The sequence below is a fragment of the Carettochelys insculpta genome, chromosome 1 (genome assembly GCF_033958435.1).
Source record: "Carettochelys insculpta isolate YL-2023 chromosome 1, ASM3395843v1, whole genome shotgun sequence".
NCBI classification, from domain to species: Eukaryota; Metazoa; Chordata; order Testudines; family Carettochelyidae; genus Carettochelys; species Carettochelys insculpta.
The window spans coordinates 269868566-269883920 of NC_134137.1; the positions used below are offsets into that span (position 1 = coordinate 269868566).

The 15355-nt window shown below is 44.2% G+C and overlaps 2 protein-coding genes across 7 annotated transcripts in view; one reads left to right on the plus strand and one right to left on the minus strand.

Moving 5' to 3' along the window:
• The window catches only part of LOC142019875 (uncharacterized), a 72648-nt gene extending 61305 nt beyond the window's left edge, over positions 1-11343 (minus strand). For 4 of the 5 annotated variants that reach the window (XR_012647220.1, XM_075007269.1, XM_075007242.1 and 1 more), the window contains exons 1-2: positions 11226-11343; positions 9718-9842 (exon numbers count right to left, since the gene is read on the minus strand). Coding sequence is in view for 4 of the 5 variants with exons in the window: in XM_075007269.1 (XP_074863370.1) it covers positions 9718-9749 (32 nt within the window). In the remaining variant the exon portion in view is untranslated. Of the gene's footprint in view, positions 1-9717; positions 9843-11106 lie in introns of all 5 variants that reach the window. The other variant, XM_075007235.1, reaches the window with a different exon arrangement.
• Positions 11344-11620: 277 nt separating this feature from the next.
• The window catches only part of MKRN1 (makorin ring finger protein 1), a 48769-nt gene continuing 45034 nt past the window's right edge, over positions 11621-15355 (plus strand). For both annotated transcript variants that reach the window (XM_075007291.1, XM_075007282.1), the window contains exon 1: positions 11621-11779. In XM_075007291.1, coding sequence (XP_074863392.1) covers positions 11634-11779 — 146 coding nt within the window. In that variant the 5' untranslated portion in view covers positions 11621-11633. The remainder of the gene's footprint in view (positions 11780-15355) is intronic.

Genomic DNA, 15355 nt, shown 5'->3' on the forward strand with positions numbered 1-15355 from the left:
AATTATGCCCTCTAGCACCTTCCTCAGAATGATCAGTGACTTTGAAGCAGCAATGGGCAATCAAGACTACTGAGTGTGCCATAAGGTTCCTGTAACCAAGTTGGTCTCCTGGGATAGAACAGTTTTGCTAACTGCACTTGTATACTTGGAATGTTGGTTGTGCCGATTGAGCCATAGCAGTGATTTGATTTGACTGCAGAGGGAGTGGTTGGAAACCAGCAGACTCTGGTAACCCTGCTGGTGGGCAATGGTGAACAAAATGTCTCATGGGCCACACATAGAGCCCAATGGGCCACATGTGGCCTGTGGGCCACAGCTTGCCCACCACTGTTCTAAGTCAATTTTATTCATCCAGATCACTGCTTCCTTTTATTAGCAACCACAAAAAGGTCTTAGGCTGGAAGAGGGTCTACACAAACTGCCCTATTACTGGATCCATCCCTTTCTTCTCAATGGCTACGTCTACACGTGCATGCTACATCGAAATAGCTTATTTCGATGTAGTGACATCGAAATCGATGAATAACATCTACACGTCCTCCAGGGCTGGCAACGTCGACGTTCAACTTCGACGTTGGGCAGCACCACATTGAAATAGGCGCTGCGAGGGAACGTCTACGTGCCAAAGGAGCACACATCGAAATAAGGGTGCCAGGAACAGCTGCAGACAGGGTCACAGGGCGGACTCAACAGCAAGCCGCTCCCTTGAAGGGCCCCTCCCAGACACACTTGCACTAAACAACACAAGATCCACAGAGCCAACAACTGGTTGCAAACCCTGTGCATGCAGCATGGATCCCCAGCTGCAGCAGCAGCAGCCAGAAGCCCTGGGCTAAGGGCTGCTGCACACGGTGACCATAGAGCCCCGCAGGGGCTGGAGAGAGAGCGTCTCTCAACCCCTCAGCTGATGGCCGCCATGGCGGACCCCGCTATTTCGACGTTGCGGGACGCGGATCGTCTACACGTGCCCTACTTCGACGTTCAACTTCGAAGTAGGGCGCTATTCCCATCCCCTCATGGGGTTAGCGACTTCAACGTCTCGCCGCCTAACATCGATTTCAACTTCGAAATAGCGCCCAATACGTGCAGCCGTGACGGGCGCTATTTCGAAGTTGGCGCCGCTACTTCGAAGTAGCATGCACGTGTAGATGTGGCCAATATGTTTTACTGGAAGGGATACTAGTCTACATCCTCAAGTTAAACATGTATTACTTTTCTTGGCAATCCTTTTATTTGGCTTGAATTTTGATCTCATGGGATCTTGTAGAGCCACAATCTTTTTTGTGCAACTTCTATGCGTAACACAAAAGTAATCAGTAGCTTATTATTCCTATAAGAGAGTGAACAGTATATGTAATTGATTCCACTGAAACCCACTAATCAGCAAATCCTAGAAAATTACTTTGGAAAGTAACATTTATCCCTTCCAAAGTGAGCTTTCTACAATTTTGCTAAGCTCAGCATTGATGATAGCAGGGATGTTTCCTTCCATGCACCCCTGCCCACTGCTTTCAGTAAAACACCTCAAGAAAACTACATGGAAAGCTGACACAAAAATTAGCATGACTTGTACATACGGCAGGGAATTTAACTGCAGAAGTAGACAGTATGTGCCCACAAATACAGCAAGTTGTGTTTTCATATTTCTGGAATTAATGCCATCTTTTGGGGGAAGAACATTTAGTACAACTACTTTTTTTATCTTCAGTAAAGTCTTCTGGGAAAAACTGCAGTACTATAAAAATCTAGCTGAGCTACCACTAATTTTTCTAAGAGACACCTGTCAGGGTAATATCTATTATTGGTCCAACTTTTGTGAATGGAAGAGACAAGCTTTCAAGCTCCTGCAGAGCTCTTCTTCAAGTTCTGGGAAAAATATTTAGTGTTACAGCCAAAACCTTTAAAGGTTACTAGACAAATCAACTGGTAATCAAGCTGAATAACCAGTTATTGACCTCCTGTTTTTGTAAAATGACTTTTTAGCCAAGGACAGCTCAGGCTATTTTCAGTCAATGTGAACTCAGCAACCCATGTGCAACAGTTCCTAGGAAAATGTAGCCTTTGGTGTAAGTTTTCTTCAATGATTTTTCTCCTCAAACCAAATGAAAACCATTTTCTCTGTGGCTGTCAGGATTGCAGCTAAGCCATGTATTGGAAAAAGCCTCTGAAATAGAATAGGTGTCTCTACAGTACCTTAGTCACATGCTGGTAACATTACACTTCTTGTAACCCTATACCGCAGATATCTGGAGAATGTATTTTAGGTTTGCCAGATAGAACATGTGAACTATTGTGAGCAATATGCTCAGACCAATCTTTCCTTCTCTTCAGTTTAAAGCCATTAGGCTTCATGATCACTAAAAGAGAATAGATGATTTTGGTACTATATAAAAGGCATTCTGGCAGTGATATTCTAGGGAAACCAGAAGCTTCTGGAATGAAGAATAGTGTGAGTAATGTCAGAAGGACCAGCTATAGTTGCAGGAATTGGGTGGAGAGTCTAAAGGACTGTGACAACTGGAGTCACTCAAAGAGAGTCTGTCAGTTAATGGTCAGTTGAGAACCAGCAGATAAGATGCTGTATTGAAGAAAGGAAGTTGTTGGTGGAAACCCTGGGGAAAAGGAGTTTGCAGCGGGTTCATTGAAAATGTTTCACAGAAAGATTTCAATTAAGTTTTGAGAAAACACATAGAGGTGTCCATAGGTTTCCTGAATCCAGGGTGTGTGGCTCCAGGGCAGTCACACCATGCAGGCTGCCCCAAAGTCCAGGAGAGAGCTCAGTGATGAAAGAGCTTCTAGGATCCAATTTCTGTGCCAGAGAACCTGGAAGCCCTGAAGATCCTGCCATATATACCAGAAACCTGGAAGCCTTGGCTCCAGCTGGGAGTCAGCACCACAGCAGGGAGCCTGAGACCCCCAACTGTCAAGTTCTGAAGCTCCTGACTAGGTTTCTAGCTCCCCATCAGCTCACACTGTCAGGGCGCTGGAGCCTTGAAGCCCCCAAACCATGACAGACCCAGGAGCCGTGGCCAGAGGCAAAGAGAGGGTCTGGGTCTCAACGCTCAACCACATACACCCCTGTTCCTTTCCCTGTTCTGATTGTTGCTCTGGGCGCTCACCCCAGGCTGTTGCAGCTCGCCATCTGGTGACTCTTCCCACAAAGAGGGACTGTCAACTTAAAAGTGAAAAGCCTTCCAGCTTGCCAGACCTATTAGCACAGGGGCCGGCAACCGTAGCATTCAACATGTTTTTCAGCAGCATGAAGTGGAAACTCCTCCCTGCCCTTCCACCCCTGCATGCAGCAGGTGAGCAAGAAGGGATGGGTAAGCCCCACCCAAGAGCCAGCCAGTGGAGGGGCACACACTGCCCCTGTGTGACACCCCTCACTTCCTACTCCACCCATGTGGAACAGTGCAGCATCCTCTACAAGGGGCAGTCAGTCCAGCCCCCACCTGCGCACCGTGTGGCCCGGGAAGCAGCAGCCCAGTAAGTTGCTGCATGGGGCGGGGCAGAGTGGGGAGGAGAAGGGACCAGCACAAGAGGGACCCTGGTGGTGGGGGCTGGATTTATGTGGGGTTCTGGTCCCACTCGAGCTGTTCACCTGGGTTCTCTGGCAATTCCCTGTGACTATGTATAACATTGAACCTATGAAAGAACTATTTTAGAAGTAATGAAGCCATTAACAGGCATGTGCCAACCATATTTACTGACAAAAACACTTGTGCATTACTACGTCCACAGAACCTTAGTTTAAAATTTGCTTTAAATATTTCAATAGTTTGTGCCTGAAGATGGTAAAATCACATCTCTAAAAAAATCCACGCATAGGTATTTAGATGCACAGTCTGAGTATTCTGCTGTAGCCTTAAATACTTGCATCTTTAGACATACAGTAAACTCTTTCATAGACAGCATTCTATCATCCGGAACTGTCAAATTACTGGCATTTAGTTACGTTTTCAGTAAGTACAGTGTAGTGAAAATAAATACAAATAAATACAGCAAATACAGTACAAGTTCATAGGGTACAATATTACTGTTGTTGGTAAATGAAATACTCTGCATACATTTTTCTTGTTTCTTAATATCTGATCTTGTTTTTCTGTAGTGTTATGCATTGCTAGGTATACCACTCTATTACTCAGAATATTTGAGTATCTGGCAACCTCCTGGTCCTGGGGATGCTGGATATGAAACAGTTGATTGTAGTTTTTAAATATTTTTCAAAAGACTACCCTTACCTAAAATACAGTAGGGTCACAACATCTGGGAGGGCTCTGTGTTCAGATCACCAGCGTTCCCCTACCAGAGCCCCGAGGAAGTGGCAGCCCCCGGCACTCCAGGCCCCAGGAGCCCCAAGGAAGTGGCAGTCACCGGTGCTCCCCTCCCGGAGCCCCAGGGAAGTGGCAGTCACTGAAACTCCAGTCCCAGGAGCCCCAGGGAAGCAGCAGCCACTGGCACTCAGGGCCCCGAGAGCCCCAAGGAAATGGCAGCCACTGGCACTCCGGGCCCTGAGAGCCCCAGAGAAGCAGCAGCCACTGGCACTCCAGGCCCCAAGAGCCCTGAGGAAGCAGCAGCCACCAGCGTTCCCTGCCTGGAGCCCTGGGAAGCAGTGGCTGCCGGTGCTCTCCCCCAGCCCCAGGGAAGTGGCATTCACGAATAATTGAATTTGCAAATGTTGCACTCACAAATGTCGAGACCTTACTGTACACATTTTAATTACTATAGGACAAAAACTTGCTTTGAAAGTCTTCCTGACTTTTCTATCCAGCCCTACTCTCCTTTCACCGTCCTAAAGGGACAACATTCCTTTTCTTCCAGGTAGCTAGCCAAATGGGTTTACTTCTGCCTATTTGATGAACTATTTTTTTAAGGAAACCCACAACCAAAATTGGTACCTCACTAAGATATAAAATCATTTGATGTGCCTAAAATTTTTGGAAATATATTTTAACATAAATGCATAGTTTAATTTCATAAACATGTTTAGTTATGAAAATCACACTAAATAAATGTGTTCCCTTTTTCAAGAAAACAAAGAAGTTTATGAATATACTAAACTGCTTTGACTGGTTAATTAAAAATAATGTCTTTGTTTTGGTGCATTTAAATATGTGCTAATCTGGAACGATTACTTTATGGAGGCTTAACAGTATTTAAAACAAAATCAGCTTAGAAATACAGATGAAGAAAGTGTAAAAGAGAGAAGGGCTGCATCATGTATTCCATAATATTTTATGTTGTATTCAGCAGGACAACTGACTTGCCCTTAATACAAACTTTTTGCAAATAAATCTCTGACAAACATCAGGGTATATCAAAAAACCTGTGACTGTCATTTTTTATTCCCAGATTAAGTTCTTTTAATTAAACATCTTTTGTACATCCAGCCTTCTCAATCTGGCATGCAGTGGAAAACATGGTCCATTTTCTTTAGAAACAAAGTTTAGAAGAATTTTCCAAATGTTCTTTGCTACATTTGGGTTTGGGGATTTGGCTGGGTGAGCAGAGAGAAGCAGAAGAAGGTGGGGCCTGGGAGGAGCATGAGTCAGGTATGAGTAGGGCCACAGGCTGGGGAACCTGCATTTACAAGCAGTGAGCTTCAATTCATGCCCATGCCTGAAGCCTTAGCTTAGGGTTCCCTGGCTCAAATTATTTTCAAAATGAAAAGTCTCTCTAAAATTTCTAATTTTTTCCAGATATTCCATTTCATGGGGAATTTAGAAAATTCTTTTAGTTCAGAAGAGAAATAGATCTATCTGCAGAATCTCCTGCAGAAAAGAAATTCCAATTGTCAAAGAGCTCTAATAACAGGAGAAAAGGATTTTTTAAAGAATACCCTGGCTGTTTTAGTGACAATCCTATGGAGGCATTTCTTATCCCTACCTACCCCACAAGGGGAGGGATAGCTCAGTGGTTTGAGCATTAGACTGCTAAACCCAGGGTTGTAAGCTCAATCCTTGAGGAGCCCAGTTAGGGACTGAGGCAAATAAATATCAGGGATGGTGCTTAGTCCCCCCAAGAAGGCAAGGGACTGGACTGGATGACCTCCTGAGGTTCCTTCCGGCTCTAAGAAATGCATCTCTCTAATTATAACCAACTAACAGTCCATGCCTTGCCCTTATATCCTCAGGAACTCCTTTTGAATCCAGTACAAGTCCATTGTGTTTTTGGAGCCTGGTTAAACCACTCAGGTCAGGTGACTCAGCAGGGTGTTGGAGTAGCAACACTACAGGCAATTGTCTTGTGACTTCCCAGACATGCTGTTATCTAGGCTTCTGTCCTTCCGACCTGCATTTCCTGATCAACCTGCTATGGCATTGTATCTATATATGTGTAAGGTAGAGGTTGCTCAACACATGATAAATCATTATGCTCATTTCCAGATCCATCACACATGCACTCCTTGATCCAGCTCAAAATTGACTACCTTATTTTTAAGAACAACAAAAAGTCTTGTAGCACCTTATAGACTAACAGATATTTTGGAGCATAAGCTTTCGTGGGCAAAGACCCGCTTCATCAGATGCATGAGTCTCTCTGTAAAAGAACAAATGGACATAAATCAGACATCAGGAACGGTAATGTACAGAAGCCTGTGGGACAACATTTCAATCTCCCTGGACACTCAGGCTGTGTCTACACGTGCCCCAAACTTCGAAATGGCCATGCAAATGGCCATTTCGAAGTTTACTAATGAAGCGCTGACATGCATATTCAGCGCTTCATTAGCATGCGGGCGGCAGCGGCGCTTCAATATTGACGAGCCTTGCCGCCGCGCGGCGCGTCCAGACAGGGCTCCTTTTCGAAAGGATGCCACCTTCTTCGAAGTCCCCTTATTCCCATGAGCTCACGGGAATAAGGGGACTTCGAAGTAGGTGGCGTGCTTTCGAAAAGGAGCCCCGTCTGGACGCGCCGCGCGGCGGCAAGGCTCGTCAATTTCGAAGCGCCGCTGCCGCCCGCATGTTAATGAAGCGCTGAATATGCATGTCAGCGCTTCATTAGTAAACTTCGAAATTCGAAGTTTGGGGCACGTGTAGACGTAGCCTCAGTGGCAGATTTAAGGGTGACAGTTCTGAAACAAAAAAATTTCAGAAATCAAATGGAGAGAGAAATCTCTGCACTGCAGTTTATTTGCAAATTTGACTCCATTAACCATGGATTAAACAGAGACTGGGAGTGGCTCGCAGCTTACAAAGACAGTTTCTCTGCTTTGGGTGTTGATAGCTCCCCATTAGATGCTGACGATGGCTCACATCCTCCTGTTTGATCTGACTTGTTTTTTCCTCTTTTGATAAGTACTCTTGATACTGGGCCATTTCCACTTGCTGAATAGACCTTGTAAGCTCTGGCCCTCCCCCTTTACTGGGACCCCACTCTTTAAATACCCCTCTGAAAACACCCCCTCCACCACTCATGCATCTGATGAAGCGGGTCTTTGCCCAGGAAAGCTTAGGCTCCAAAATATCTGTTAGTCTATAAGGTGCCACAAGACTTTTTGTTGTTCTCAAAGCTACAGACTAACACGGCTACCTCTCTGGCACTTGTTACTTTATTTTTAAAACTTTCATTACTTAATGGACCTTGTATTTCTCTATATCATCCTCTGCTCATTCAAGCATTAAATTCTTCTCTATCCCTGGGAACAAACTCTCCTCTGTTGATGCAAGAGCCTTTCTCTGCAGCTGCTGCTAGCTGGAAGAGGTTCTCCACATTTTTCCATCTCACTAACTCTCCCCTTTTCAAATCTCATTTCAACATATGTGCTCCCTTGGCTGTGCCTCTTAATTTCTCCTGTTACTGCTATGAAACTTAGTAGTTGCATGTTTAACTGTACACATTTAAAAATACGTTTTGCATGAAAGAAACTATAAAATAAATTATCACAGTACTGTATTATCATGAAATTACTAAAACAGAAAGCCTGATGGGCCAGTTAGTCTGGTCATTGTTGGTTTGAGGGAGTACACTTAAATTTGACACACCCTAGTGCCAAACGGAGCATAAATCTGAGGCTGACAACTAAGCATTAATTTTAAGGGCTCCTTTCCTCAGAATAACTACAAGGTGGCCCTGAACAAAGAAAACTGAAATGTCAGTACTGCCATCCCTAAATAATAAGAAATCATACATCAAGTGCCAGAAAATGAGGTTTAAACCAAAAAACAATATATTTTTAAGGCCATTAGCACAACACGGGTCACATGTTTGAAATTTTCGCCAGAGCCACAAGGGCTAGAAACCCTGGATGGGGAAGGGAAGAGGGGGTCATTAAAGGAAGATGAGTGTCTCAAATATTTGCTTGTCTCCAGGAGATATTGTGAGACATGATGAAATTCCAAAGTTGGCCACACAGAATATTTGTTGCTCTTCAAGTACCTAAATGCTGCACTAGGGAGAGAGATTAGCTAAGAGACAGTGTGCAGAGACCATTGTTTATCATATTAACTAATATTGTCACATTTTTTCATATATGCCTCTCTGATCAGTCTATATCGATACGCTGTCTCTTGCTTTATATGTGAGTGTAAATTTTGGAGGTCCGTTATAGGATAAAAATTTGAAGTAGGCCACGATATTTGCTAAGAACCACTGTTCCAAAATGGAGTCTGGTAAGCCCTCACCTCACCCCAGCCATCTGGGGAGGGCATCCCAGTTGATGTAAATAAGTCCCTAGGCAGCCACATTCCAGGAAGGGACCCTAGTTAAAGAGTGACTGACACGATTCTTTCACTATTTTCTGCTTTGATCCTGCATTGCCCACTTGCTTTGATTCTGTAGAGATAACACGAATGATCACGTCCATGAGAAGAGTACATCAGGATGCCAGACAAGACATCACTGCTTTACACATCAGTGTATTACAGATGAGATATCACTTTATACATCAATGTTGGGGACTGCACTCTTCAAAGGACTTGTTGTTTGTAGATAAAATGTTCTGTAAACTGCACCTGGAAACCCTTTGTAACTTCCAGATTGTTTGTTAATTCACATGGATTGCTCATTGATTGCTCATTGATTATGCTCATTTCCTTTCTGTCTGCTCCTATCCTTTCCTCTGCCTATTAGATCTCTATATAACCAATCACAACTTCATGCCTGCCAGTGCATTCTGAAACTCAACCAAGTTCAGAATCACTCCGCCAGCTGGTTGTAATAAACCTTTGTTGCTTCACATACAGTATCCAGACTTTATTCGTGAAATTCGTGTTTCATTTTTGGTTATTTGGGTTTTTTTTTGTTCAGCCCCTAGTATAATCAGGCTGTATTCCATGACTATGACTCCTGGTGCTATGATAATTGAAATAATTAAAAAAACTAATATTGGAATGGGCAAAAAAGGTTGTCTCATTGGCCACTCAGATTCTCTCTGAAATGGTCAATTTGCAAAGCATAATTGGAATAAAAGAAGTTATCTTTCCTGATTTAAGTATCTTCCCTCTAGGAGCTGCACATTTTTCAAATTATGAATTTTTTTCCAGTACATAAAGTTTGCACATAACTGTACCATTGGTACTCCTCCTCCTCCTTCATCCTAACCCTTCCAATTTGTCACTGGACTTTTTAGGTGGCACCTAACTCTTACACTGTAAACCCCTTTTAAATTGGACTATGCTTTTTTATAATCTGTGAAGGATTTAGCACATTTTTGGACACTATAAAGCTATCGTAGATTATAAAATTGCCTCTGTGCTCTTAAATGAATGTACTTACAGATGTCTTTCGAAACAGACATGCCAGTGCATATCTCATATTTCTTCCAGACAGGCATTGTCATCCACTGTATGTCAGCCTGTCCTAGGACTAAAAAAAGCCTGTGGATTAAAATATCGATGTGTCTGAAAAGAGAAAGAATCATTAAATTACTGAACTTTTATCCAAACTTTTCTTTTTTCTTTTAGGCTATGTCATACATTTTGACACTTCTGATCAAAAAATTTAACATAAAAGGTCAGAACAAAAAAACAGTCCAGTGGCACCTTAAAGACTAACAAAATAAAGTGCTACGAGACTGCTTTTTTGTTTTGATGCACGTAGACTAACATGGCTCTCTCTCTGTTACTATAAAAGGTCAGAGAATGATTTTGAAGTGGAATCCTAGTCAGTTTCTAGATATGGGACGCAAATCCCCTTGCTGTTGTGAAGGCATTTGTCCAGGTATTTTAATCTGAATAGATGAGGGTCAGGCAGCCTGCACATCACCTGAGCTAACTCAAAGTCAATAGTTACACTAGTGAGTTTTTTCGACAAAACTGGAGTTTTTTCAACAAAACCTGCCACATTTCCGCACATGAAATAGGTTTTGTTGACAGTTTGTCAACAAAACTCAGCCCTTCGCCCAACCTTCTGTCTCTCCCAGAAGAGGAAAAGCGCCTTTGTCCACAGATTCTGTTGACAAAAAAGTCCTTATGTAGCAGATCTGGCATCACCAGAGTATGAGCTGTTGCACAGCATTGTGCAAAGAGCAGACACATGGAAGACCACGTTATTAGCTGCACTGGGGCCCCAGTGAACATGGTGCACCAGCCCTCAAACTCAGAGGCTCCTGAGTCCAGCCTAGGGTAGTTTTCAACCAGAACACACAGTTAAAAAGGGAACTGGGTGGCTCTGGTCAGCACTGTTGACTGGGCTATTAAAAGTTTGGTTGGTGTGGGACCTACACCTCTGTCTACCCCAGCCTGCAGAGCTCTCCCACACCCCATTCCTGCCCTACCCCATAGCCCTCTCCCCTCTGCACTACAACCCCCTACCCCAGCCTGGTGAAAATGAGTTGAAGGGAAAAGAAACAGCAGGAGGGAGAACGGAGTGAGCAGGGGGCAGGGCAGTGCAGGGCCCAGGAAGCCCCCAACCCCGCCCTATCTCTTCCCAGTGAGTGCAGGGCTAATACCCTGCACTGTCCACACCCTCAAAACAAAAAATCGGTCCAGTGGCACTTTAAAGACTAACAATATAATTCATTCTTCAGACCATACGGAAGTGGGTCTGTCCCCCGAAAGCTCATCACCTAATGAACTATTTTGTTACTCTTTAAAGCGCTACTGGACCGCTTTTTGTTTGATAGCGTAAGGACTCGCACGGCTCCCTCTCCATTACTGTCCATACCCTGTTCGCTCGCTCGCCCGTCCTATAGGCGGCTCTGCATCGGGCCACGCCTCCAGTGTGATCCCAACGCTCGCAAGCAGCACCCAGCCCTCCTGCCAGGTCAGGCGCTCCAGCCTCACCGTGCGTCGTCTCGGCGCCGACGACCCCGGGGCGGCTGGCTACGGAGATTGCCGAAGCTCTTCGTTCCCCGGGTCCGCCCGGCCTCCCCTGACAGTGGGTGTGGGCGTGGCCCAGGGGTTGCAAACGCCCCAGCCAGCGAGCGCGTCACCGCGCTCTGGGGTAGGCGTTCCTAAGCAGCCGCTTCTCCAATCAGCGCCGCCCCTCGGAACGGGCCGCACCGCCGTGCGTTCTTCCCGACTCACCGGCTTCCCGTCCACCCCCCCGCCACCCGCGGCAAAACATAGGGGCGGGGCTTCGGGGGTCCCCTGAGGCTCTCCCGACTAGTCCCCTGGTCCCCCCTTCCCCGCCTGACCGGAAGGATGTGCTGCCGGAAGTTCCGGTGCGGTCGCTGTGTGGGATAAACAGTAATGGCGGAGGCTGCGGCTCCGGGAACAACAGCGGCGACACCGGGAGCAGCGGCCACGGCCTCCAGCCCCACAGCCGCGCCCCCGGCGTCGCCGGCCGCAGTGGGGTCGGGAGGAGGGGGCGGCTGGACCAAACAGGTCACCTGCAGGTAACGTGCTGCCGGGGGAACAGAGTTATGCCGGGGAGTCTCGGGGCTGCTGCCTTCTACCTGCCTCCGGTCCCCTTGCGGTTGCCGCCTGGCCGGCTCCTTCCCGATCCCTGTCCTGGGGTGCCTCTGGCCGGGCCCCGCGAGCTGAGCTCGGGACAGGGAGGCGTCATCTCCGCGCAGCCTGGTGAGCCCATCACTTGCCCATGAGTGCCCCCTGCCAGACCGGTTCCTCCTCTTATCCCGCAGCTCCTCGCCTGCCCCGGCCGCTGTGCGGTTCAGACTTTTAAGTTGAATAGTAACAGAGAGGGAGCCGTGTTAGTGTGTGCTCCAACAAAACAAAACAGCAGAAATGTAGCACTTTAAAGACTAACAGAATGATTTAATTGGCGATGAGCTTTCGTGGGACAGACCAAGTGGGTCTGTCCCATGAAATCTCATCACGGAATAAATTATTTTGTTAAACTTCTAAGTTATCAGGAAACTGGAGCTGCCTGTCCTCCTGGTGCTGCCGTTTAAATGAGAGTGAGGGATCGGGTCTGCTTTCCCTGGCTGTGGCGGGGGTACGGGTATATTTAAAGACCCACCCAAACGTTCAGGTGACCCACGTTTTCCAAATGGAGTAGAGTTATTCCTGGTCGAGATCGAGATCTCTGAAAGAGTGATAGTTTCCAGGCACCTTTGAGTGTGCTTGCAATCTAAAAATCAGGCTTTTCAAAGGTATCTCAAGTTGGATACCTGAAAAATCAGAGTAATCCAAATTTCTAGTTGTGATTGAAAATCTTAGCCAATGTGTTTAGTTTTTTTTTTAAACATCAGAGGCAAACTTTATCTTACCTCATTGCAGTTGCAGTGGAGGGAAAAAAGCAGGTGTTGCCCAAGCAGAAAATACCAGCCCCTGTAAAATACATTTGATATAGACTGAATTTTTTCTTCCAAATGGAAAATTCTGAAGCCTGGAACTTGCTGCATCAGGAGGTGGAGGAGGAGAGGGTGTTCTTCCTGGCTACTGGTTTAGCTGGTCAGCTGAAGGACTGACATACTCTTGAGCATCTGTTTGAAATGTTTAGGGCTAGGCAGGTATTTGCATTATAAAATGATTATAGGTGAGCCAGTTAGCTGTTGTTAAGACACTATGTACTGTATCTTTGTGTGTCATTCTGTCCTATCAATGGTGGATACATATATCTGTCAGAACACTATGTGGAGGACCCACAAGGTTGTTCTAAAGAAGATGACAATGCACAAAGTGTAAAATATGAGACAATTACTGTCTCAGTTGCAGTTACAATAATGTAACATTTACTAAAATTACTAACATGGCTACCCTTCTGAGCCTAAAATGTAGAGAAATTTCTCATTTTTGCAGTACATTATGCAAATCTTTGGCACATTGTGTGATTCTTTTATTGAACTTCTATATAATTTTGCTTCTTCAAACTTATTTTATTTTTGCTGGATCATGAGAAATGCAGAGGTTTGACACATTTCGCTAAGACTTTTTCAGTGTAGAGAAAATTATAGAAATAAAGGCTACAGGGCAGGATTAGCTAGAAGGGCAGTTTTTGAACCATAAATTTGCAAATGGAAATAAATATGATATATTGCTGTATTTGTGGATAATTCACAGAAAGTAAGAAGTAAATTGGATAATAGTGCAGTCTAGAATAATTCACATAATGCAGCGTTGCACAACAAAATGAAAATATAGGCTAAAGTCTGGGATCAGTCTTCCAGTTTCTTGGCGTACAAATATGTTGCATGCTGCAAAGTAAAAAGTATCCATCTTTTGGATTGTGTCATATTGCAACACTATATGCCTTGTTGCTTTGTACAGCAGTCAAGCAAAGATGCTGTGTGGCCGTGCTCTATGCTAGAAGAGATACAACGTAGCTATCAGAGAGGGTGTCTTACCTTTTATTAACAATAGTTCTGTAAAGGTAGGTAGAAGTTTACTAACTGCAGTAGACCCCCGAGTAACATGAAGGTTGTGTTCCTGGGTGACCTTGTGTAACTCAAATTTTGTACAGGTTGAGAGGAGCTGGGAAACTGACCAGCTGCTGCCTGGTTCCCAGCTCCCTGCAGCTCCTGGGGACCAGGAAACTGACCAGTGCAGCAGTGCTGGTCAGTTTCCTGTCTCCTGTGAGTGGAGGGCAGCCTAGAGCCTGGCTCTGCTGTGTTGGTCAGTTTTCCTGCTCCTGTCAGGAATGGCAGCCTGACTCTTGGCAGTTTCCCCGTTTCTGGCAGCAGCTGAGAGTCAGGCTTTCAGCCGCTGCCGGTGCCAGGACCTCGGAAACTGACCAGCACAGCGGCTGGTCAGTTTCTCTGCCACTCAAATTTGCATTAACCCCAGATACGTGCAAATCAATATCGCATGTCTCAGGGGTCTACTATACAAAGATTCTGGTTCCTGACCTGAAGAGCTTATAATCAATCACATTCTGATAAATAAGAATGATGGTCCAGTCATGAGCAGGTCCATGAAAATTTTCTTTTTTTCATCCTTAATATGGAATTGTTATCAGTGGAAGTTAGTATAGTTTTAATTCTTATGCTGAGAGTGGAGAAATGCATTTCATTTCACAAGCTAATTTTTCATCTTTGCGGACTTTAAAACCTAATTCTAATTGGAACATACAAAATTAATGTAGGAGTGTGACAATTTGACATATAGTTGAAATGACAGTAAAATGTGATAAGTGGGAATTACCAAAAAGCTCACTAAAAAATGAAGAGTATTTTGACTGACAGAAATAATTTCCTGTCTTGAAGGTGAACTGCTGACTCTACTAGAAATCATTTAAATAATATCAGGTTTTAAAAATTAGCAAGTGTCTAGAGTTTGAGCTAAACATTTTATTAAAATCTATTGATTAGAAATTCAAAATGTCATTATGTACAGTAAACTCTCATATCTGGCAGCTCTAGGACCAGGAGATTGCTGGATATTCAAATACTCTGGATAATAGAGAGGAATACCTACCAATGCATAACACTAAAGAAATACTAGATTAGGTATTGAGAGAGAAAAATGTATGCAGAGTACTTTATTTACCATCAACTGTACTTATGGAAAATGTAACTAAAATTTACTTACGGTTAAAATGTCGGTTATTTGAGAGTTCCAGCTTATAGAATGCCGGATATGAAAGTGTTCACTGTAAAAGCATAGTTAAAGAACTGCTCATCTTGCAGGCAAAATCTGTGCTGAATTTCACTTGAAATGGATGTATTTAATATCCTATGGTAAAAATATTCCAAGAACCACTTGAGGGGATGAAATAGAGAACTATTCATAGGCAGAAGTATGAAGAACAAATTCTAGCTTTGAATCTCATACTGCATCTTTCTCCTGAATATTCTTCAAATAGAGCAAATGCAGCATCAAATATTAAAATAATTCTCTGAAAGTAATATAGTAAACTTTCATATCCAGTATTCTATTATCCAGAACTCTCAAATAACCAACATTTTAACCATAAGTAAATTTTAGTTACCTTTTCCATAAGTAAAGTTATAGTGAAAGTAAATATAAAAAAATACAGCAAATACAGTGTAAGTTTACAGTCTACTGCTGGT